Source organism: Narcine bancroftii, chromosome 4 (assembly GCF_036971445.1).
Source record: "Narcine bancroftii isolate sNarBan1 chromosome 4, sNarBan1.hap1, whole genome shotgun sequence".
NCBI classification, from domain to species: Eukaryota; Metazoa; Chordata; class Chondrichthyes; order Torpediniformes; family Narcinidae; genus Narcine; species Narcine bancroftii.
The window spans coordinates 307,692,274-307,716,558 of record NC_091472.1 but is presented as its reverse complement, the minus strand read 5'-3'; the positions used below and the strand labels follow the sequence as shown (position 1 = coordinate 307,716,558).

The 24,285-nt window shown below is 43.3% G+C and overlaps 1 protein-coding gene across 4 annotated transcripts in view; it reads left to right on the top strand.

Moving 5' to 3' along the window:
- znf385b (zinc finger protein 385B) overlaps positions 1-24,285 on the top strand; it is a 339,665-nt gene that overhangs the window by 243,350 nt on the left and 72,030 nt on the right. For 3 of the 4 annotated variants that reach the window (XM_069935860.1, XM_069935859.1, XM_069935861.1), the window contains exons 3-4: positions 7,784-7,867; positions 21,360-21,470. In XM_069935860.1, the coding sequence (XP_069791961.1) occupies positions 7,784-7,867; positions 21,360-21,470 (195 nt within the window). The remainder of the gene's footprint in view (positions 1-7,783; positions 7,868-21,359; positions 21,471-24,285) is intronic. The other variant, XM_069935863.1, reaches the window with a different exon arrangement.

Genomic DNA, 24,285 nt, shown 5'->3' with positions numbered 1-24,285 from the left:
TGGAAGACAGCCTGGTCGAAGCCCTTGTGGTTCATTCAAGAGGAGAGGACTGACTGGCTGTCTAAGGAACTCTGTGGTGACCTGAAAGAAAGAGATTATCATCTGGAGAACCCTGAGGGGGAAAGTTACATCAGCAAAACACTGAGGTGACTGATCAGTTGTGGATGTCCTGGAACAAAACATCTCTCTCTGAAAACAGACAAGAACCTTCCTGAGCGGAAACCATTTACCTTTCAAGCACCAAAGCCTGGTGAACTTTATAAATGTTAAATTCTGTGCACAGTGTAAGATTTGCCTGCAACCAGTGAACTTGGAGGAATGAGAAGTGAGAGTGGACTGTGAACCAAAGAATTTTTCTGAACTTATATATACATGCACTTAGAATGAGAAGGGGGTTAAGTTAGATTAAGTACGTTAATAGTAATGTTAAAGTTTGACCCTGTTTTCATGTTTAAAGATAATTAAAAGCAACTTTGTTTAAGTAACCTTTGTCTTGGTGAATATTTATTGCTGCTGGGTTTTAGGGTCCTCTGGGCTCGTAAGAGTAGTGTGCATTGCCGTAATTTTTTTCTGTTTAAATTGCATTGTTATAAAGGTTTTCAATTATTAAATTTAAATTAAAAAAGATCAAGTGCATTATTGTTTCAACTGAGGATAATTTCAATTTATGATGCGAGTCCAGGAATGGACTGGGTATGCCTGTATTCATCACCTGTTCGATAAAATTGACTCTCTTGTATCTCTTTCCAGTGCAGAGTTGTGTGTGGTAGGAGAATTAGAGATTACAGAATGGTGATGGATATGTGAGAGAGAATGCAGAGGGAATGCCAACATAGACTCAATGGGCCAAATGGTCTTCTAAGTTTTTAGGGATAATATGATCTCCATGGTATCAGTAAATAAATAATTTCATCCGGTTCAGCCAATGTAATATAATTTTCTGCCATTGTATGCACTTGGAGTGACAAAACTTGAGGCTTTACCATGGCTCGACCTGAATATAGAGCTTTTGAAAGTATTTATGTGGTGACATAACAGCTTACTCTTGGAAGGAAGCCAAGGAAGTGACTGCAAACTGGAACTCTGAAGGTTGAGCAGCTTAATATCACCATCATGTGTCTGGAGTAATCCTCTGGTGTCCACCATGGGCTGCTGCATTGTAAAAAGCAATCTCAGATTATTCCCATTGCACTCGGTTCAGGATGTGTAGATAAAAAAAGAATCATTTACATTGTTATGGAACCTTTCATGATATTTGAAATCAAGGGTTTTTTTTTGTCCATTTTCAAAGAATTTTGAAATGCATTCACTATTAGAATGAAGGAAATGTGTTCACTTAATACCACAATCTGTGCACAGCAGTGTCCCCTAGAAGAGGTCACATGGGATGCCCAGATCATGTGCTTCAGGGATGTTGGTGGAATGTGGGTAAATACTTTCTAGGACTTTGAAATTGTTCTATTGTATCTTTTGAGAAACTATGAGAAATTTGATGTAGTATAACTTTAATAACTTGGCTGAACGATGGGATATTTCAACTGTTAATACATTGGTACTGGACCAAATTATGTGCTTGGGTCCCCAGAATGGGACTTAAACCCACAGCTGTCTGACCAGGGCATGATTGGCACCAACTAAACCATGACTTTCAGATTGGCTGGTTTGGACTATTTATCAGTGTGGCGAATGACTGCCAAGCTGCCTGTCTCCCCTCTGGCAAGCCTTGCTGTACTAACATTGGCTGTGCATTATCTCGACTGTTAAGGACACTCCCCTTGGGTATAACTGTGTATGCGCCTATTGTCTTTCATTATTGTACCATAAGTTTCTGCTAATAAAAGCCATGATTATTGTTTGACCCCATCGTCTTTGTCTACTTCATCAACTGGCACTTCGATCAGTTCCTGAAATCTGCATGTAGAAGCCCATTAATTCCCCATAACTACTTGGAATTCCAGTAAAATTGTCACATTTATGCTTAGTTCATTGAAAAGTTATAAACTCCCAACACAAGTGAAAATTTGAGACCCAAGTCACACATGCTAGTTGCAACCTTGAAAGCTCAAACTTGGTGTAAATAACATGCTGGATTTAGGATCTCAACATTTAGGACATGTGTAATTTCCTCTACTGCTTCAATAGAAATGTGAAACATCTTCCCTGAGCTGTCTCCGCAGATTCCTCCACATCAGGTACCAGGACAAATTCCCTGACACAGAAATCATGGAACGAGCTGGGCTCTGGAGCGTCTACACCCTCCTGCTGAAAGCCCAAGCCAGGTGGGCTGGACATGTGGTCAGAATGCCAGACAGCCGATTGTCTAAGCAGCTGCTGTACGGAGAACTGTGTCAGGGCAAGCACTCAGTCGGGGGGGGGGGGGGGGGCAGAAGAAACGAAAGCATGCTGTGCACAAGGTCCAAGCAACATCCACTGCCACAACAGCCCCCACCCACTTGTGTTCCACATGTGGGCGAGCCTTCAGGACTCAGATTGGCCTCACCAGTCACATCCGGACCCACAGGCACCAATCTCCAATTTGACTTTGAAGTCAAGGTCATCTTTGATTACGAAGGACAAACAACAACAAATCATTGGAAATGTGAAACATCTTCACCTCCATTGGCTGCCATGTGCTCTGTGAATCACCATGTGGCACAACCACACTAATTGTCATTTCTTCAGCACAGGGTGAAAGCATCTCAAATGTCTGAGGGGAGCAAAAAAATTTAAAAATGAGACAAAGGTAAGATTTCATTTCTGAGCACATGCTGGCTTTTAGTTCACCGATTTGACCACTCGACCAAAGAAGTACCACATAGCCCATGATGACCCTTTACTCTTAGTATCTAAGGATGGCGTAGGGCTGCCATCAGGTGAGTGAATCCTTGGGAATATATCCAGTCGGGAGCGGGTACTGGTCGAGTATTGAAAATCTCTGCTGACTAACTTGTCAATGTTTTCATTGATACCTTCAACATCTCACTCCATCAGGGCATGGTACCCACCTGTTTCCAACAAGCCTCATTCGTACTAGTGCCCAAGAAGAGTGTGTTAATCTGCGTAAATGACTACCGTTCAGTGCCAGTATTATCCATAGTGATGATGAGTTTTGAGAGGTTGGTGTAGAAGCATAACATCTCTTGTATCAATGGCGGCATGGATCCATACTAATTTGACTACCACAGCAACAGGTCTAAGGCTGATGCCATTTCTTTGGCTCTCCTAGAACACCTGGACAGCAAATGTGCATAAATCAGGATGCTCTTTATTGACTACAGTTCAGTAGTCCATTTCCTCTCCTCCAGATCCCAGTCAGTGGAGATTGGCAAGAACATCTCCTGCATTGGCTGGCATCTGGAGAAGAGCAAATGGACATCTCCGTCCACACCGGAGTGCTACAGGGATCCTTTCTCAGCTCATGCTCGGCTCGCTTGACACCTACGACTGCATGGCTGGGTAGGACAACAACACCATTTACAACTTTGCTGACAATACCATAGGAAAGAGATTGAAAATCTGGCAAATGGTGCACTAATCACAACCTCTCATTCAATGTTCCCAAAACCAAGGAGCTGACTATAGATTTCAGGAAGGGAAAAACAGAGGTGATTGATCCAGTGATCACTGGGGCAATCAGAGGTGGAGAGGGTGAGCAAGTTTAAACTCCTGGGAGTCCTTTCCTGGACCAACATACTAATGTCATTGTAAATAAAGCCTCCACTTCCTCTGGAGTTTGTCAGTATCTGGGGATACTGATTAAAAAGTTATAGAAGCAAGATTTTTAGCTTTCATTTTCAGATATTACATGGGATTCTATTTTAAAATTAGTAAATTCTTCTTATTTTTGTACCCGTCATTCACTTTTACATTTAAATTTTACTCCAATGTTTCTTTGCAATGTTGCAGGTGTAGGACTGAAGAGCATACGCTGTAACACATGTTCTGGTGTTTCTCTTTCTTTTTTTGGGAAGATTTTTTTCGTACCTTATCTTTAGTCCTCAATGTAAATTTGAGACCAAATCCCTGAATTTCAGTATTTAGATTAACTAAGATAATTGACTTGAATTTAACAGTCTCTCAACCCCATGTCATCTCCTTTGCTTCCCTTATTGCTAGACATTCAGTACTGATGTAATGGAAAGATACTGTCCCTCCTACGCATACTCAATGGCTATCCCATACGATGGTATGTTTAACTTCAGAAAAATCTACCAATGTAATGGGTTTGAATTTTTTTTTAATTTATGGGGTCTTTTTATCAACTATTTTCATAATTTATAAGATTATTCAGCTATTGTTTTGTGATTTTTAGTCTTTATATGGGAGTAAATTATATGTAACTACCAACTACTTCAGAAGGGAAGGGGGTAGATTTTGTCGAATTGTAATATCTTATTTTTTATCTTTTTTAATGAGCCATTTTATATTTGTTCAAGTGCATAATATACTTTTTTGCCTTTCTTTTAGTCTGTGTTAGAATAGTTTTTTTCTATATATAATTACTACACCTGCATATTTATTTTTACATCCTTACCCTGTTTAATTGATTTTTCTTGTCTTTTGTTATTGAAAACAATAAAAATATTGAGAGAGAGGAGTTTGTTGGTATTACATCAGAAACCTTGGCAAACTTCTACAGATGCTGACGAGCTGCATCATGGCCTGGTATGGGGGCACCAATACCCCTGAGCAGAAAGTCTTCCAAAAGGGAGTAGCCACAGCCCAGTGCTTCTTGGTCAAAACTCTCCCCACCATTGAGCAAATTTATGTAGAACACTGCTGTCAGAGAGCAGCAGCCATCATCAGGGATCCACACCACCCAGGACATTCTCTGTTCTCACTGCTGCCATCAGGAAAGGGGTACAGGTGCCCCATATAATCAGGAAAGAGGAAGAGGTGCCACTAGACTCGCACCACTTGGTTCAGGAACAGCTGCTACCCCTCCACCATCAAGCTCCTCAACAACAAACTCAATCAGAGACCATAACTTTGCACATTATTTATTACGGGTTATTTTGTTTTGTCTGTATTTGCACAGTCAGTTTGTTTACATTTCTCTCTTTTGAATGCATACCATTTTCTCCAGCACAGTCTGCTCTCCCTATAAGTAGAAACTCTGTTTCACCATGTGAAATTATGTGATATTATGGTAGACTCTGACAATAAATTTGAGCGTGAACTTGTAGTGGAGGGGCTTCATTCCCACCTTTAACATTAACATGAACAGTATCCTCATCCACCTCATAGTTTACTCATTTTCTGCTCTAACCTATCCCCTATTTGCAGATCTGTAGTTGAGGACATGATTCCTTGGAGTCAGAAAAACAAAAGGGGGCTGGAAGGATTTATTTGGTGCTTGTGAGAGCAGAAGCAGAGTTCTCTTCAGCAACTTTCCATCCTGCAAGCTTTAGTCAAGCAAGGCCTCTCTGATGGATAGGCATCATTTCATTATAGAAGAAAACAGCCTGAGGGAGGATAGGCTCCAAGATGTTATGAGACAGCTATCGGAAGGGATCTCATGGAATTACCCTGTCAGTATGTGTAAAGGATACATGATTTCTTTGCAAGCAATTGGCTCATTGTAAGATGAGTTTGTTTTGAACACTCTGAAGTCTTGATACTGGGCAGAGAATTTGTCACTTATAAAACCATACAGAAGATAACAGCAGCAGTTTTAAAAAAGAAATAGTTCATATGAAATAATAGCAGCTGAAATTTTAGTGTATATTTACAATAGGGATAAACCATTTCAATTTCTCCTTTCACTTTATCTATGAGAATTTATTTTGCAAGGACTGTCGTGGGATTCTGGCTGTTTTGTGCAACAGGTGAGAATGATGTGGCCAAGCTCATTCTGTGTCTCCTGGTCACGATTAATAATTTCTTCTCACTGGCTGATGTTTTATTCTTTGCCTTTCCTACAACACACAACATGCCGTCCACCCAGTGTGTCATTTATTTTTCACTATGCCCTATTGCTTTTTCACTCGATGTCCCCATGAAACCGCTTTCTTCCCATTAACTTGGCCTCCGATAGAGATATCCGACTTACTGATTGTTGCCTGTTGTCTGCAGGTGTGAGCTGTTTAAAAAAAAAATGCCTGTAATCAACAATTCAGGAGGGGTTCATACCAGAGTGAGTGTTTGTGCACAATACAGATTTCACAATTTTAAGTTAGTTTTACCAGGATTATCAAATTTCTGCTTCATCTGGTGTGGCTTTACAAAAAGCTTCACAGCATTTTGAGTCTGGATCATTTTCATTATCCCCTATAAATTCATAACAACTCGAAATTAAACAGCTCCGAGATTTGCACCAAAAAGCTATGTGGAACTGCTTTCGAATAATAGTTCAAACTACAATTCTTTAAAGTTTTTCACTCGTGGACAAGTCAAGAGTATTAAATGTCTAATCTCATGGTAACAGTTATTTGTTGTCAGAATGCAGTGACCAAAATAATACAGATTTTTTTCTTCCATAAATTATGCAATAAAACTTCTCAACGGTTACAAATTCTTTATCTATGCTTTGCATTACCTTTGAGATTCATTCACTACATTAAACTGTTGCTTTCCCAAGAGTTGAAAGATGGAAATGTTCACTCTTCATCACACCTCACAGCTGGTTTATGACTTTTCTCCACGTTTATTGGAGAATGATGTTGACGGAGCATTTTGCAATTATGGTACTTATAATTCTCAGATATCTCACCACTGATGTTCCTCATTGTTTAATTTTTATATTCTGACTTTGTATTTAAAATATTTCATCCCAGAGTGTTTCCTAAAATATTCAGGACAATGTTTTGAGGATAATTATATTTTAGTGGGAGAAATGAGTATAGATAGACTTTAATTAAGTAGTTTAATTTAAAAAAATTTTTAGACATACAGCACAGCCACAGGCCATTTCGGCCCACATGGTCGTGCGGTCCAACTTACACCCAAATAATCGACACCCCCTGGTACGTTTCAAACGGTGGGAGGAAACTGGAGCCCCCTGGGAAAATCCACGCAGACACAGGGAGAACGTACAAACTCCTTACAGACAGCACAGGATTCGAAAACACGGTCCTGATCGCTGGTGCTGTGAAGGCGTTGCGCTATCTGCTAAGCAAACTGTGCCGACCAGTTGAATTGGCGTTATGTACCATAAAAACTGGAGCATGGAGTTTCATTCATTGTTAACCATAAATTTAAAAAAAAGGAAAGTCAATTACTATTCAATATTGTTGTCATAGTTTTTCAGCTACATTTATTTGAAGAACTAAATCTTACACTAAAGAAATGCCATTAAGAAACAAATGTGTAAATCTTGAGTGACAAAGTACTACTCATGACAAGCAAGAAGTTTGCAAATGCTAGTAACCCTGTGATATCTGTCTCTGAGGCTAATGTCAGAACATTCTTCAAGAGGCTGCACCATTGCAAGGCATCGGGCCTGATGGTATACCTATCAGCGTACTGAAAATCTGTGCAAACCAACGAGCCAGAGTGTTCATGGGCATTTTCAATCTCTCATTGGTGCAATTGGCAGTTCCTTCCTGCTTTAAAAGGGCATCAATGAGTGAGCTGCCTCATTGACTATTGCCCAGCACCACTCACATCTACTGCAATGAAATGGCCAGAATTAACTCTATCTAAGTAAAGACTGGACCCCACTGTCATTTGCGTATACCCACAATCGTTCCATAGCAGATGCAATCTCAATGGCTCTCCACCCAGCCCTGGATCACCTGGACAACAGCAACATGTACATGAAGCTGTGTTTCATTGATTACAGCTCAACTTGAAGATGAACTCCCAATGGTACAAGACGGCTACTCCTCCGCCACCATCAGATGTCTTAATGATCAATGAACTACAGGTACTACCTCACTTTTTCCCTTATTTTTGCACTATTTATTTTTTAATGGATTTTATAAGCAATATTTGTAAAGGGCTATGGGTAGGATCTGTCTCAGGAGGCATGTCCAGCTGGCAGTAGCCAATCACAGCTTAATAGTGGTTACTACAAGGTATTAATTGGATATGGATAGTGTTATGAGCCCAGAGGACCCCAAAACCCAGCAGCAATAGATATTCACCAAAACAAATGGTTACTTTAAAAAAGTTGTTAATTATCTTTAAACATGAAAACAGAATCACATTTTAATTTATCACTATTGACTTAACTCACCTAATTCTAAGCGCACATGTATGTAATGTATGTGTAAGTTCAGAAATGTTCTTTGGTTCAGAGTCCAATCTCACTTCTCATTCCTCCAAGTTCATTGGTTGCAGGAAATTCTTATACTGTGCACAGAATTTAACATTTATAAAGTTCACCAGGCTTTGGTGCTTGAAAGGTAAATGGTTACCACTCAGGAAGGTTCTTGTCAGTTGTCAGAGAGAGATTTGATGTTCGCTGGACACCCACAAATGATTCCTTTTTAATCAGCTACTTCAGTGTCTTGCCAAATAAACCTACCCCCTCAGGGTTCTGTAGAAGATAACCTCTTTCTTTCAGGTCACCGCAGAGTTCCTTTTTGTTTCTCTTATTTCAAGTGAAACATTAAACAACCAGTCCTCCCCTCTTGCATGAACCACAAGGGCTTTGACTAGGCTGATCTAAGCACTCACAACCCGTCTTCCAAATGGGGTTTTTCCACAAGCTTGCCAGCTTGTCCTGTTCCAGTCCCAGCTGCTGCTACTGACTGTAAAACTGCAAAACTGATCTCTCTCTCTCTCTCTCTCTCTCTCTCTCTCTCTCTCTCTCTCACTCAGAGAAAAACATGACCTTCCTAGAACAGCAAGTTCCACTCCAGACAATCTGTGTCTCCGACAAGTTCTTTCATCTGTTGCCTTTTTGTAAACAACAATCCATTAGTGAAGACTCTTGGGCACTCTCCAAAATTTTTGCAAAGGCTCTGGGACCGACATGTCAAGCATTAGCAGAGCTCCAGTATTTTAAATAAGATCTGTTTTAAAGTATTTGTATGTGACCTACTCTAACAAACCCTGCCCCAATATATCTCCGAAAAACACACCTATATCTGTCACACACCTGAAATGCTGTCACAAAAACTATATATCTCATGACATTTGTTTATGGCAATAAATTCTGGTTCTAATTCAGGACACAAAGGTGCTGGAGAAACTCAACAGGTCATGCAGCAAACATGGAAGAAAAAGGCAGTTGATGTTTTAAGCGTCATCCTGACCTGCTGAATTTCTCCAGAACTTTTGAAGTGCAGTTCAGGATGTTCTTTAAATGAATTACCATTTCATTAGGTAGCATAGTCATTTTCAGTTTTGTGTAGTTTTAAAGAAAAGGATTTCTCATGACACTGCAAATTATGTCAGTGAATGAGGTTCTCCCTCGTTACTGCCTCTCTTCATGTTTTCGTTCTCTTTTTGTCTCTCTCTTGCATCTTTCCCTTTATACTCCTTCCGATTTCCTCCCACTCTGCTTTTGGTGTTTTTCTCTTGGTATTCATATGCAAATTTCCTTTCCTTTCATGTTTCATAAGATACCTGCAAATATTTTTCCACCAGGATTTGTGGCCTCAAATCCTCAGAAGTCCTTGTCATTTTCTCCCATCTCTTATTTTGTCCTGGTTCCTCAACCCACAAGATGTCCGATCAATTTTCCTTCCTTTCCTATTTACTACAGTGAAGGAATGCATTTGTCTACTTGTTTCAATTCTCTGCAACTTTTCTCCTTTGAAATGTATTAAACGGGAGCGTGTGTGGCACGATCAATGACCACCCGCAGACACGAAGCAAGAGTCAAAGCTTTATTGATCAGAAGACCCAGACATGCCTCTACATGCTGCTGGCTCATGTCCAAGGAGACTAGGGCTCTCGGCCTTTATTATGGGATCTTATAGGGAGAGGCTACAGGTGCAGAAGGTGGGCCAGCCTGCCCAGCCCAGTGAGGACATGGCCGGACATGCCAGCAGTACCGTGTTCCACCACACCGTGATAAGTAGAAAAAAAAGAGGAGAAATAGGAGAGCAAATCTGCCGCCAAGCAGCTGGTTCAAAATGTCCTACAACTGAGTCAGAATTTCAGAGGCCTCCCCCCCCACCAACAGCGCACACAGACTCTACCCCACACACCACCCACACTCTACCCATCCACACTCTACCCACACACCACCCACACACCACCCTCACCACATCATGCACCACACCACCCACACACCTCCCACACAGCACCCACACATCACACACACACCACCCTCACCACGTCTGCACCACACCACCCACACAGCATCCATGCCACACCCACACACCACCCTCACCACGCCTGCACCACACCATGCACACAGCACCCATGTCTCACCCACACACCATCCTCACCACGCCCGCACCACCCCATGCATACAGCATTCATGCCCCACCCACTCACCACCCTCACCACACCGGCACCACACCACCCACACAGCATCCATGCCCCACCCACACACCACCCTCACTACACCATGCACACAGCACCCACACATCACGCACACACCACCCTCACCACCACGTCCGCCCCACGCCATGCACACACCACCCTTGCCCCACCCACACACCACCCTCCACTGCACCATGCACACACCACCCACACCACACCATGCACCCACCTCCCACACATCACTCACACATCACCCTCTCCACGTCTGCACCACACCACGTACACACATGCGGTTGTGGAGGTCAGGTCACTAGGTGTATTTTAGGCAGAGATTGATAGGGTCTTGTTTAGCCTGGGCATCAAAGGTTAGGGGGAGAAGGCCGGGCAGTGGGGTTGAGTGGGGAAATGGATCTGCTCATGATTAAATGATGGGACAGGCTTGATGGGCAGAATAGCCTCCTTCTGCTCCTATGTCTTGTGGTCACTTGCGTTCATAGTCCAATTGCCGAAAGCTACTTTGCATACTTCTTGCACTGAAACCCACCAGTCCTGACATTTCTAAACACTTTGCAGTCACCCAAACTAAAATGGTTCTTATCTTATAATACTTTCATTTTGACGTGAGTCTGTATCTCCCAGCCAGCCACACGGTACGTGTCAGAGAAAACAAAGTAGGACTTTCCACCCTGGACTGCAAGCAGTCAGCTGTCATACAGACCCACATTCGTAAATGAGGAAAGCTTGTACAAGCTGAGCTAACACTAAGCTCGATTGACGTGTCTGAACTCACGAAGCTTCATTGTGCAAAGGCACCGATCTAACCGCACTCCTCTCGGCTCAAGTGAAAATCGCCTTCTCTCTCGGCATCCCAGCTGCAGGCTGGTTCCAGCCTGCAAATGCCAATGGAAGCTGCATGTCACATTTTGCTGTTAACTGCTGAATTAGAGAGGGAGACTTTGAGAAGATCTTTCTCAGGGTCAATTGCAGGTGTGCTGGCAGCTTGCACCATGCTTTCATTCTTAGTCAATTATTGCTCAGAGCACACAACCGTCAGTGGCTGAACTGTTCCGTATGATATATTTTGGGGTAGAATTCCTCTTTGCTCTCATTTGGCTGCCTACAGCTGCAAATTTCACGGCCATGCCACCACCAAGGCTTTATTGGAGGCTACATTATAAGTGTTCAAAACATGATTTATTTTTTGTCTGCACCACTCTGGCAACACTCCACAGTATTTGGCCACAGGGAGTCATTATTGGAACTGGTTTGCACTCTGTAATTTAGCGACCAGACAAGCTGAACAATTGCCTGCCAAGAAAGCAAGGAGCAGAAGTGGAGAAACATCCAACTTTTCATAGAACAAGAGGACATTTGGTGAGGCCAAATTTGGAATATTGTGTGCAGTTTTGGTCACTAAACTACAGGATAGATATCAGTAAGATTTAAAGAGTGCAGAGAAGATTTACTAGGATGTTGTTGGGTCTTCAGGGGTTGAGTTACAAGGAAGGATTAAACAGGTTAGGACTTTATTCCTTGAAGTGTTGAAGAATAAGGGGAGATTTACAAAATTATGAGGGGTATAAACAGTGTAAATGTGAGTAAGCTCTTTCCACGAAGAGGACATGAGTTTAGAGTGAAAAGGGAAAGGGAACATTAGGATGGAATTTATTCACTCAGAGAGTGGTGGGAGTGTGGAACGAGCTGCCATCTGATGTGGTAAATGTGGGCTAACTCTGAGGTTTTAAGAATAAATTGGATAGCTACATGGATGGGAGAGGTCTGGAGGGTTATGGACTGGGTGCAGCTCAACACGACTGGTGGAATAATGTTTCAGCACATACTAGAAGGGCTGAATGGCCTGTTTTCTTGGCTGTAGTGATCTATGATTCTATTACAGCACAGTAACAGGCCCCTTTGGCCCTTCTAGTATGTGCTGAACCATTTTTTTTGCCTTGTCCCATTGACCTGCCCTCAGTCCATAGCCCTCCATACCTCTCCTATCCATGTACCCGTCCAAATTCTTCTTAAATGCTAAAAATGAGCCCACATTCACCATTTAAGCTGGAAGCTTTTTCCACATTCCCACCACTCTTGGTTCCACTCTCCCACCTGAACTTTTCTCATTTTACTCTTAACCCATGCCCTCTGGTTTGTATCTCAGTTGAAAAAGACATTTATTCTGTCTATGCCTCTCATAATTTTAAATACCTCTATCAAATCTCCCTTTATTCTTCGAAGCACCAGAGAATAAAGTCCTAACCTGTTTAACCTTTCCTGTAACTCAGTTCCTGAAATCCAGGCTACATCCTGGTAAATCTTCCCTGCAATTTTTCCATCTATTGATATCTTTCCTGTAGTTAGGTGACCAAAACTGCACACAATACTCCAAATTTGGCCTCACAAATGTCTTATACAATTTTACCATAACATCCCAACTCCAGTACTTAATTCTTGATTCCAGAAGGCCAATATGCCAAAAGCTCTCTTTACAAGCCAATCCATCTGTGACATCACTTTCAGGAAATTATATATCTGTGTTCCCAAATCCCTCTGTTCCACCGCACTCCTCAGAGCCCCAACCATTTACCATGTATGTCCTTTCTTGGTTTGTCCTTCCAAAATGCAACACCTCACACTTGTCTGCATTAAATTCCATCTGCCATTTTTCAACACATTTTACAAGCTGGTCCAGATCCCTGCAAGCTTTGAAAACCTTCTTTGCTGTCCACACCACCTTCAAACTTACTGCCATCTGCAAACTTGTTGATCCAATTTACCACATTATCATCCAGATCATTGCTATAGATGACAAACAACTGTGGTCCCAGAACTGATTGCTGAAGTACACCACTAGAGACAGGCCTCCAGTCTGAGAAGTAATCTGGCTCCTCCCAGCCATTATCAAACCCAAAATACCTAGCGTCTGAACATTCCTGACTAACCTTCCATATGGGACCTTGTCAAAGGCCTTACTAAAGTCCATGTAGACAACATCCATAGCCTTTCCTTTGTCAACTTTCCTGATAACCTCCTTGAAAAACTACAAGATTATTTAAACACAACCTACCACGCACAAAGCCATGTTGACCATCCCTAATCAGTTTCTGGCTTTCCAAATAATTGTATATCTGATCTCTTAGAACACCTTTCAATAAGTTACCTACTACCGACGTCAGGCTCACCAGCCTATAATTTTCAGGGTTACATTTGGAGCCTTTTTTAAATAATTGAACATCGTGAGCCACCCTCCAATCCTCGGGCGCCTCACCTGTGGCTAAGGACATTTTAAATATTTCTGTGAGAATCCCTGCAATTTCTATACTAGCCTCCCTCAAGGTCTGAGGGAATATCTTGTCAGGTCCTGGGTATTTATCCACCTTTATTTGCTTTAAGATAGTAAGCACTTCCTCCTCTTTAATCTGTATAGTTGCCATGACCTCAGTGGTTGATTTCCTAACTGTGGAGATATGTTTATGCTGCTGTGACGGCTGGCCCACCCACTGACAACTTGCTCCCTAGTAATTCCTCCCCTTGTGACTTGGCCATAAAGGTCGACCTCCCTCCCCCATCAATTCACTGGAGCACATGGAGTTGGGCCAGCTACAATCGAAAGTGTATAAAACCTGTCGTTCTCACTCTCACTCCTTGGAGTCATTGCAAACAAATTTAATCCACTTTAATTTTCCACATGGGATGGACAAGCTGCTGAGGCCCAACAGGCTAGACATCGATCCACAGGCGCCTGGAGCTGCCGAGCAGTACGAACAGAGGATCACCTGCTTCTCAAACTTTCTCGAAGTCACAGTGGGCCTGGTGGACTCGGATGAGAAGAGACACAAGGTTCTACAAGTGAGGGGTGGGCCACCGAGTGTACCATACAAAAAGGAACTGCACAACCTACCCAGAGGCCATGGCTGAACCCCGCAACCTCTACTGTCCCCGGGTGAATGAGGTGCACTCACGATACTTTCTGACCTCGAGGAAACAGCAGCCTAGTGAATGCATGTACGTGTTCCTTCGGGCCTTGTATGACCTGGGGAGAGATGGCTGGAGCACTGTGTCGACTCCCGTACCTGTAGCTCAGTGAGTGGAGGAGTTGGTCTGGGATGCTTGTGTGTCTGGGGTGAGGTCTGATCACTTCCGCCAGTGGCTGCTTGAGGAAGACAAGCTGCCTATGAAGACTGCCTTCCATCTTCCTAAGATTCTCGATTCTGCCCAGCACAACACCAAGACGATCGCTACTGGTAAGAATAGGCCCTCTACGTGCAGGCCGTGGGTGCTGCCATCTTGTGATTCCACATCACAGACTGCTTATGTGCAAGCAGGCCACGACCCCTCCATCACCCGTTCGGACACCCGAAGTGCCACTACTGCAACCAGCAAAAGCATCCCCGATGACTGCCTGGCCAAGGAAGCCACTTGTTCTGGATGTGGGAAGAAAGGACATTACCAGCGTGTCTCTAAGTCCAAACCCTCCTGAGCGAGCAGTGCTGCGTGCAACCCCAGGGGTGGGCCATCGATCCCGACGTCACTTCCGGTCCTGAAAGGCTCAACTGTGTGCGCAAACCGGAGTCGCCATCTTACTTGACGTCTCTTCCTCCTCCTGGATGACATCATTTCCGCCTTCTTCCTCCTCCTTGCCCAGTACGACAGCGTGGTCAACATGGGGGCCGCCATCTTACCGATCAGGCCCCCCCGCACCCCGACAGCAACGACGATCCATTTCTGGCATCCTTCATCCTGAACCAAGGCAGCCCTCACCTGAAGATGGAGATTGAGGTAAATGGGAAAAGAACTAACTGTCTGTTTGACAGTGGGAGCACAGAGAGTTTCATCCTGCTGGACACTGCCCACACACTCTCTCTCTCTTGGTTAGACCTACGAGTGGCACAATCTCTATGGCTACAAAAGGACCAATCTGCAGAGATCCGTGGGTATTGTGTAGCATTGTTAACGGTGGGGGGTGAACATTACGATAATTTCCATTTTCTTGATTTCACAGCTCTGTACACCGATCCTCCTGGGCCTTGACTTACAGAGCCAGTTCAGGAGTGTCACGATGGCATTCAAAGGACCACAACCGCCATTAACGGTATACAATCCCCAACTCATGCCCCCCCCCCCACCCCCACCAGCTGCCAGCTCCTGCCTGACCCTGGACTGCAGGCCCACGATGACAAACAGCAGACACTGTAGCACTGAGGACAGGCATATATAAAGTTTGAGGTGCAGTTACTTCTGGCAGAGGGGATCATAGCCCACAGTTCCAGCCTGTGGAGGCCCCAAAATTGTGGTGGTCAGGGGTGGGAGTAAACCCTGGATGGTGATCGACTACAGGTAGACGATCAACCAATTCACACAGCTGGATGATTACCCTCTACCCCAGATCACCGACATGGTCAATAACATTGCCCAGTACAGGGTGTTCTCCACTATCGACCAGAAGTTGGCGTACCACCAACTCCCCCCTTCGCCCAGGGGACCACCAATATAATGCATTCGAAATGGATGGCGGGCTCTTCCACTTTGGGGTGCCTTTGGAGTCACTAATGGCATCTCCGTGTTCCAGATGGATCGGATGGTAGACAGCCACAATCTGACAGCCACTTTCCCCTATCTCGACAACGTCACCATCTACAGCCACAACCAGCAGGACCACGACCCGAACCTTGTCCTTCCATTTGACTTACAACAATGTTTAGCACTAACTGCCTGGCCCTCCTTGGATGAGTTGAGGCACATGGTGTCATTGCCCCCAACCCCGACCGCATGCATCCCCTCATGGAACTCCCGATCCCATACAACTTCAAGGCATTAAAAAGGTGCCTGGGGGTTCTTTATTTACTACGCCCAATATGTGCCCAAGTATGCCGATAAAGCCCACCCACTGGTAAGATACATGAACTTCCCATTATGGGCAGAAGCCCGGGCTCCATTCACCCAAATCAAAGGAGACATCACCAAAGCCACAATGCATGCTGTGGATGAATCCATCCCATTCCAGGTGGAGAGCATTGCCTCCGACTTCGCACTGGCCGCCACTCTCAACCAGGCGGGCAGGACAGTGGCATTTTTTTCACATGTCCTCCATGACCTCGAGACACAGCACTCCTCAGACAAGAAGGAGGCACAGGCGATCATTGAGGCAGTATGCCACTGGCGTCATTACCTGGCCAGGAAAAGATTTACCCTGCTGACGGACCAAAGAGCCGTGACATTTATGTTCAACACCACACTGCGGGATAAAATCAAGAACAATAAAATCCTGAGGTTGAGAATCAAACTGTCCACCTATATCTATGATATCCTTACCAACTGGGCAAACTCAACGACACCCCAAATGCCCCATCCCGGGGGACGTGCACCAGCATGCTTCTCGGCCGCCTCCAGTTCCTCCATGATGACCTCAGCCACCCCAAAGTCACGAGGTTGTTCCACTTCATAAAAGCTCAGAACCTCCCGTACTCCATCAAGGACGTCAGGTCTCTGACCAGACGCTGTTGGGTCAGCATGGAATGTAAGCCACAATTCTTCCGGCTCGACAAGGCACACCTCATCAAAGCCACACGCCCCTTTGAACAACTCAGTATCGGGTTCAAGGGGTCCCTGCCCTCATCCAATAGGAATGCCTATTTCCTCAATGTCATTGACGAGTTCTTCAGATTCCTCTTTGCCATCCCCTGTCCCGACATGACCTCAGCCATTGTCATCAGGGCACTCCACAGCACATTTGCCCTCTTTGGGTACCCGAACTATATCCATAGTGATTCGGCAGTCCTCGTTCATAAGCGATGAGCTGCGGCAGTACCTGTTGGGTTGAGGCATAGCCACTAGTAGGACAACAAGCTACAACCCCAGTGGAAATGGCCAGGTGGAGTGAGAAAATGCCAGTATTTATTTGGAAGGCGATCCTCCTGGCCCTTGTCAAAAGGCCTGGCAGTGTCCCATTGGCAGGAATTCCTGCTAGAGGCCCTCCATGCCATCCAATTCCTCCTATGCACTGCTACAAATATGACCCCATGTGAGCACATGTTTTCCTTACCCAGGAGGTCAGTGACCTGAACCACTCTGCCGCCATGGCTCTCATCTCTGGGACTAGTCCTGCTGAGGAAACACGCGAGGGGCCATAAGCACAACCCATTGGTGGAAGAGGTGCAGCTCCTATACAGCAACCCTCAATATGCCTACGTGCTGTACCCCAACATCCATGAGGATACAGTCCCTGTCCAGGACCTGGTGCATGCTGGAGACCCCTACCCACCCCCCACCCCAGCCAAACCTGACCCTACCTACACCCACATTGCCCCCCCAGAACTTGGTGCAGGTTAGCGCCCCAAACCCCCTTCCAGCTGCTCCAACTACCATGAATGCCCCCACATACAACCAAGCCCCACCTCCTACAGAGACACCCCTAATTCCCCAGCCTCATAACACATGACTGGCAACGGAGTCAGCCAGTACACCACCGGTGGAGCTGTGCAGGTCACAGGAGACCACCTGACCAGCTGAACCTCTAGGACTTTAATCCGGTGGGGTTTTTGTTTTTAAAGAGGAGGTGAATGTGGTGATATGTACTAACTGCTGTGTATGAGTAGCTGGCCCGCCCACTGATGACTCGCTCCCAAGTAACTCCTCCCTTGTGACCTGGCCATAAAGGTCAACCTTCCTCCCCATATCCATTCATTCGAGCACATGGAGTCGGGCAGCTACAATCTAAAGTGTATTAAAACCTATCGTTTTCACTCTCCGTGTAGGGAGTATCACTAACTTCCCACGACTCTGTACCCATTTCCTGAGTGAAAACTGATGAAGAAAGAAACCATTTTAAGTTCTCCCCATCCCTTTTGGCTCCTTACCAAGCCGACCACTCTGATCTTCAAGGGGACTAATTTTGGCCCTTACTATCATTTTGCTCTTAATGTGCCTGTAGAACCCCTTGGGATTTTCCTTTACATTGTCTGCCAAAGGAACCTCATGTCTTCTTTTAGCCTTCCTGATTTCTTTCTTGGTGGCATTTTTTTTTCTACCCCTCAAATACCTCATTTGCTCCTGGCTGCCTATACCTGTAATATACCTCTCTGTTCTTCCAAACCAGATCCCCAATATCCCTTGAAAACCAAGGTTCCTTACACCTGTTAACCTCGCCCTTAATCCTGACAGGAGCATACAAACTCTGTAATCTCAAAATTTCACCTTTGAAGGTCCTCCACTTACCTCCCACATCCTTGCCCTCATACGTCTTCTTGAAGCACTCGCACTTGCCACAACAAATTAACGGGAATTGACGTGTTACTGCTTTGTGGGAATTATAACATCTTAAATGAGCTGTAATTAGTTATCAGTTGTCCACGGAGGAACTGTGTAGGTCAAGAGCTCATCACCATCCATGGAAATGAATAAGCAGTTGACCTTTCAGTTCTGAGCTCTTCATCAAGAATGTTCAGATCAGAATTTAAGATGTGTTAATAAAAATTATTTTCCCTGATGTAATCATTTTCCGTTAATTAGCTGGAACCCTTCTATTACAGCATGTGAAACTTCTGTCCCCGAGATGAAAATATAACGTTGGTACTGCCACTAATGCAGACCCGGGAGAACAGGGAATGGAGACACAGTGCTGTTCTGCAGGGTCCTACCGCCTGGTACTAATGCAGATGACTCCATACAGGCATTAAACGGCCTGATGAAGTAGCCAATGGTTTTTCTTTTAAAAAATCCTGCACCCGTGGGATCTGTACTTGTATGGCGGTACCTGTGATGGGGAGCAGACCGCGAGGGACTGCAGACTGCGGGGGAGCAGCAGACTGGTGCAGGGCATCAGAAATAGGGAGAACACCCCTTGTTGAGTAGGAGAAGCATGGGAGATTATCTTGCAGGATGGTGAAGGGTCCACACAGGCTGTGGGGCTGCCGGAGCCTGGATCACTAGAACCTGGTATCAGAACTGGGATTCGAGAGGGGACAGAGGGTAACGAGGACTCCTGAAGGGCCTCGGATGCTGAAGGCTTCCTGATTGTATCAGAAGTTTGGATCTGGAGTTTGGGATGCTGGTGGTTTGAACTGGAGTCTTTGGGAACGCTGGAGGCAAATCCACAGTCGCTCAGTGCCTCCGAAAGGACTCTCTTTTGCTTGTCTTTCTTCTATTGTTAACACTGCAGAGCAGTGCTCACGACGACTCTTTTTCTACCTTACGGCAGACAAAAGTTGAAGTATATCATTTATATTACATTTTTAATGTCAAGTTTATTGTCATCTGATTGTACAAGTACAACCTGACGAAACAGCGTTCTCCGGGTTTTATTACATGAAAATAAAAGGAACTTTTGAACCTTTGGACTTCGTACTTACAGCCTCAATCTAACCAGGAGCTTGACTTGCCAAATATGGCTGGCCTTGGAAGATATGGTAGGGTTAGCTCTTACTGAAAAACTTGACAGTTCTTGTATATTTATGACCAAAAGAAAAAAGCAAATGCTTTGGCCTATATGCACGGTGTCATTCACTCTCGTAGTTAGAATTCTTCTTATGTATTTAACCCTGACAAAAGAATTAGCCAAAGGCTGTGATGTGTTATGTTAGAGCACTTTAGTTGATGAACAGCACTATGGAGTGATCATATGCAGTTATTTTTCTTAATCTGCCCATTTTAAATAATTTGCCTGTCTATTTTGCACTATTTTATGTGAATTTTGCTGCCTTCAAAATAAGATTTTATCCATTTATATTATGATGAATCATAATTATTTTGACGTCTAATTTTAGCATCTGATTTGTTACCTTATTTTTCCAAAGTACAACTACATACATCTTGTGAAATATGTTGTGGTTCCAGATGTTTTCATTATTGCATAATAACTTCCTAATTTTTATCTTCAATGGTATGTAGATTCTCTGATCCTCAATTTATTAGATCAGCTCACATCGCCTATTCTCCGAACACACAAACTGCATCATGATTTCTGACAAAGCTAAATCTTATTAAATGCTAACATGCCACCTTCTTGTAACTTAATCATGGTCTGACAATATCCATTCCATGGTTGTTTTTAAAGAAGCATTGACTATTACACGGCAATTGTTTCTCATTCACTCACAGGAGAACCATGTTGTGTTTACATAAATTGTCCTTGTACAGCTCCACACTGTTGTAATTGAGGCTTTTGTGCATAGCCTGCTCTGTGTAGTTTTTTTAAAGAAAAAGATCTGCATTGGCATGAGGCTAATGTTTTCGATTATTACCTGGTACACAGCAGAGATTCAGACTGTGCTTTGCCTCACCTCTTTGACTGCTTTTTTTCCATTATTCTCGTGGACAACTTCCAGGTACTCAAACTATACCTATTTTGGCATTTCAATTTTATTTTCCTCATGCAGTACGCTTCAAGTGTTCAATAATTAATTTTCTGGTGTAAGAGAGAAAAACAAGCATTCTCCTGTGACAGGGTTGCTTGTCAGTGGTGGAAGCAGTGAATTTTCCATGCTCCTGTGCACAATTTTATCTTGAATAACCTTGCCTCAAAGACACTGCAAGCACAGCTTTGTAATACAGTGTCGCATTATTCTTACTGTGAATAAGCCACCAGCTTTTCAAACCACATTTGTGACAGAATATTGTTGGTAAGGTTTGACATACCCTCATACTTATTTCCACAATCAAATGGATCAATATGTATTTCCAGTTTGAATGCAGCTGCCGATCTCTCTCTTTCTCCTGTGACAGGTTGACCTGCCAATACAGTAAACATAATTTGCCTATTTTAATTTCATAATATTTCTGGGGAAAAAAAACCAAATACTGAACAAATGTTTCATTTCAGATGATTGCTGTATCTGGAAACCTTAGTTGCCATGTACATTAAAATTTCAGTTTTCTATGGGCATTGTTGCCTGTGGTGGCTTTCATCCTCAATACTCATAACATTTTCAAGCATTTCTGAAATAGATTTACATAGTGATTTTGATTCTATTCATTTCCAGATGGATCCTGTGCAGAAAGCAGTCATCAACCATACATTTGGAGTTTCAGTTCCTCCTAAAAAGAAGCAAATTATTTCATGTAATGTCTGCCAGCTCCGATTTAATTCTGAGGTAAGTACATAATAAATACTGTATGCCTAAAAATAGTTGTATTTGGAGTTATAAAAGCGAATGCAACCACAGTTTCATTTGCATGTTTATGTCATTACTTATTTCCAGAAGCAATCTGATACATACTTAATGCTGCATTAATTTAGCAAGCACTCCACCAGTGATCAGGATATGTGGTACATTTTTCCACTGGTAAAGCAGCTGTGTAGAAAGGTGACGAGTGTCGCTTACGCCTATTTTAGGGCAGCTGTTGGCTGATCTGTGGTGTTGATTACCTTGTGTAACTTACCCAGGTAAAGGTTTTCTTCAAGGTGAATATTAATAATGCACCAACTTTGTGTATTGTTGTGGAAGGATATTTGAGTCGAATTGAAAAGGCTGAAACGTCAACTTCAAAAAACAAATTTTTGCTTCTGCTTTCAAATCAGTTGTGTTACTGAGCTAACAGTTAGCAACCAATATTTTTTGTGGATTTCAGGCAGATTCAGAAAATTGCCCGTCAAAACTCTGCAGGAACACTTGCAAACAGAAAATCTGAATTACCGTTGATATTTTTAAATATTTGCTCGATTTTCAAAAGCAGTGAAAATGACGTCAGAGGTGTAGACTTGGAAAGTATTTATCGTTCATGTTTTTTACATTAATTGTAAAAATACACGGGAACAATTTAGTAAATCACAAAATTAGAAACAAGGTCTGTTATGTGTGCTTATAAGTAAATATTGGTTTTCAGTATATCATATCACTACAAAGAATTCATTTCTGATATAATGAATACTGCTCGGGAACCTCAAGGGAAAATGACATTTTAGGAAAAGCTGTCATACAATGAAATCATTCGACTTTCTTTTTATTTCAGGTGTAGGTTTATCATAACGAGAGATGGGGATTGTGAGTTGCAGATCCTTTTGTCAGCTGTTTGGTGAAGTGATTAGTTATTTTTATACAAAATGAATGCCTTGTATTGCAGAGATTTGAGGGCGTGTGGAATACTTAGCAGTTGAAATGGACAATAGTAATTGACTCTTTTAAGCCTTGGCCTGTTCTTTTAAAATGCTTAACAAAACTCAATTCAGCCTCCATAAAAATGACAATTTTGGAACTGCATGTACACAATTATCCTTACTGGGCTAAAATGGATTCAGTGAAGAAATGAGAAAGGAGATATATGGAAATATGTGTCAAGTTAAATCGATTGCAGTTAGGTTGTGGGAATGAAGTGTGAGGAATCCTGAAGCCTAAGTTAACATAAGCCTGATTGAACTTGACTTACAACGTAAGACTTGCAAATAGATGTAGTTAAAACAAGAAAGTACATTTCAGATTTATTGTCAGGCTACATATATGATACCACAAACAACTTGAACTTGAAATGGGCTGAAACAGGTTCTTTTTTAATAAGTAAGTAAAACAGGACCATATTGCTCTTGCTGTGCTCAGTGCTAACATTGGGCAGTAAGACAACTTTAGAACTGGCTGCAGATCGCTCTTGCGTTCAAGCAAACGTGGAGTGCTTGCTGCAGCATTTAGTTATTGAGCTGCTCTGCCAGTGAATTACAGCAGGGTTCACTTGAGTTTGGCATTTCAGAAGACTTTGCACAGTGGGTTAGGACGAGGAGGTGTGAGAAATTGGCAACCCTGCAGTAGGACAAAGACTGAAGAGGTAAGATGGCCAGTGAAAACAGGAGAAGCTTGGAGTGAGCAGGGGGTGATAGATGATGGGCCGACGGAGCAAGGTTGGGGAATAAGAGGAGCAGGGTTGGGAGACAGGAAGGTGGGTGATAGGTGGAAGTAGTCACAAAAAGGACAGGTGGATCCTGGATGCATCTAAAAGCGAGCTGGATCCAGGTGACATAGAGATTAGCAGTGCAATAATCTGGTAAGTAAGGGAAGGGATAACGGGAGCTATTTTGAGAATGGCAAAGAGCAGAGAGAACCAGATACAGGAGACGCTGCTTGGCCCATTGAGTTCCTCCAACATTTTTATACACCAGGATTTCAGTATTTAACATCTCCTTTTCCCAGAGGGAGACTGTATTACTGGAGACTGTCAGTGGCTAGTGTGGCCTGTGGATTAGATCCTAAGCAATAAGGCAATATTACCTCCTGTTTCCACAATCCCTCACAACTATTTATGCTCCAGTCTCATTAATTTAGCAGGGGTCTAATGAAACCCATACAGGCACCAGGATAGTCATTTGGTTTAAGCCCAATTCAAAGTACTCCAGGGAAAATTTGGCAAAGACCTCGAGGCAGAAGGACCATATTTAAGAACAGTAGTAGACCATCTGGCCCATCGAGCTTGCTCTGGCATTTATTAAGATTATGTCTGATCTGGGCCATGGACCTGTCTCTTCCCAATAACCTTTAATTTTTCTTCTGTACTATTTCATTCTCAACAGTCGGATAGGATCAATAAAGTATCTCAGTGCTCTGGCAGCCACTTCTGATTAATGATACCTCACTTATTCCAAACGCTTTCAATTCCATGCTAAAGGCAAGTTCCTAGAAAACAGATGGTATTGTGTGACCTTCCCTCTGCTACGCATCTTTTCTTTAATAGTTGGTGTCTAAGAACTACATGAGTGAAAAGAATAATCATGAAATTAAAACCAACAGGTCATAAGTCTTGAGTGAACAAAGAATTGTTGGAAAACTCAGCAGATCAAACAACGCCCATGAGCAGAGATGGTTAGTGTTTCAGGTGTGAACCCTTCATTAAGAGTGATGTAGAATAGATTAAATTACATATTATAAAGGACAAAAGAAGCTGGGGAAGGGTCCAAGGATGATAGAGTATAGATCAGAAGGTGTG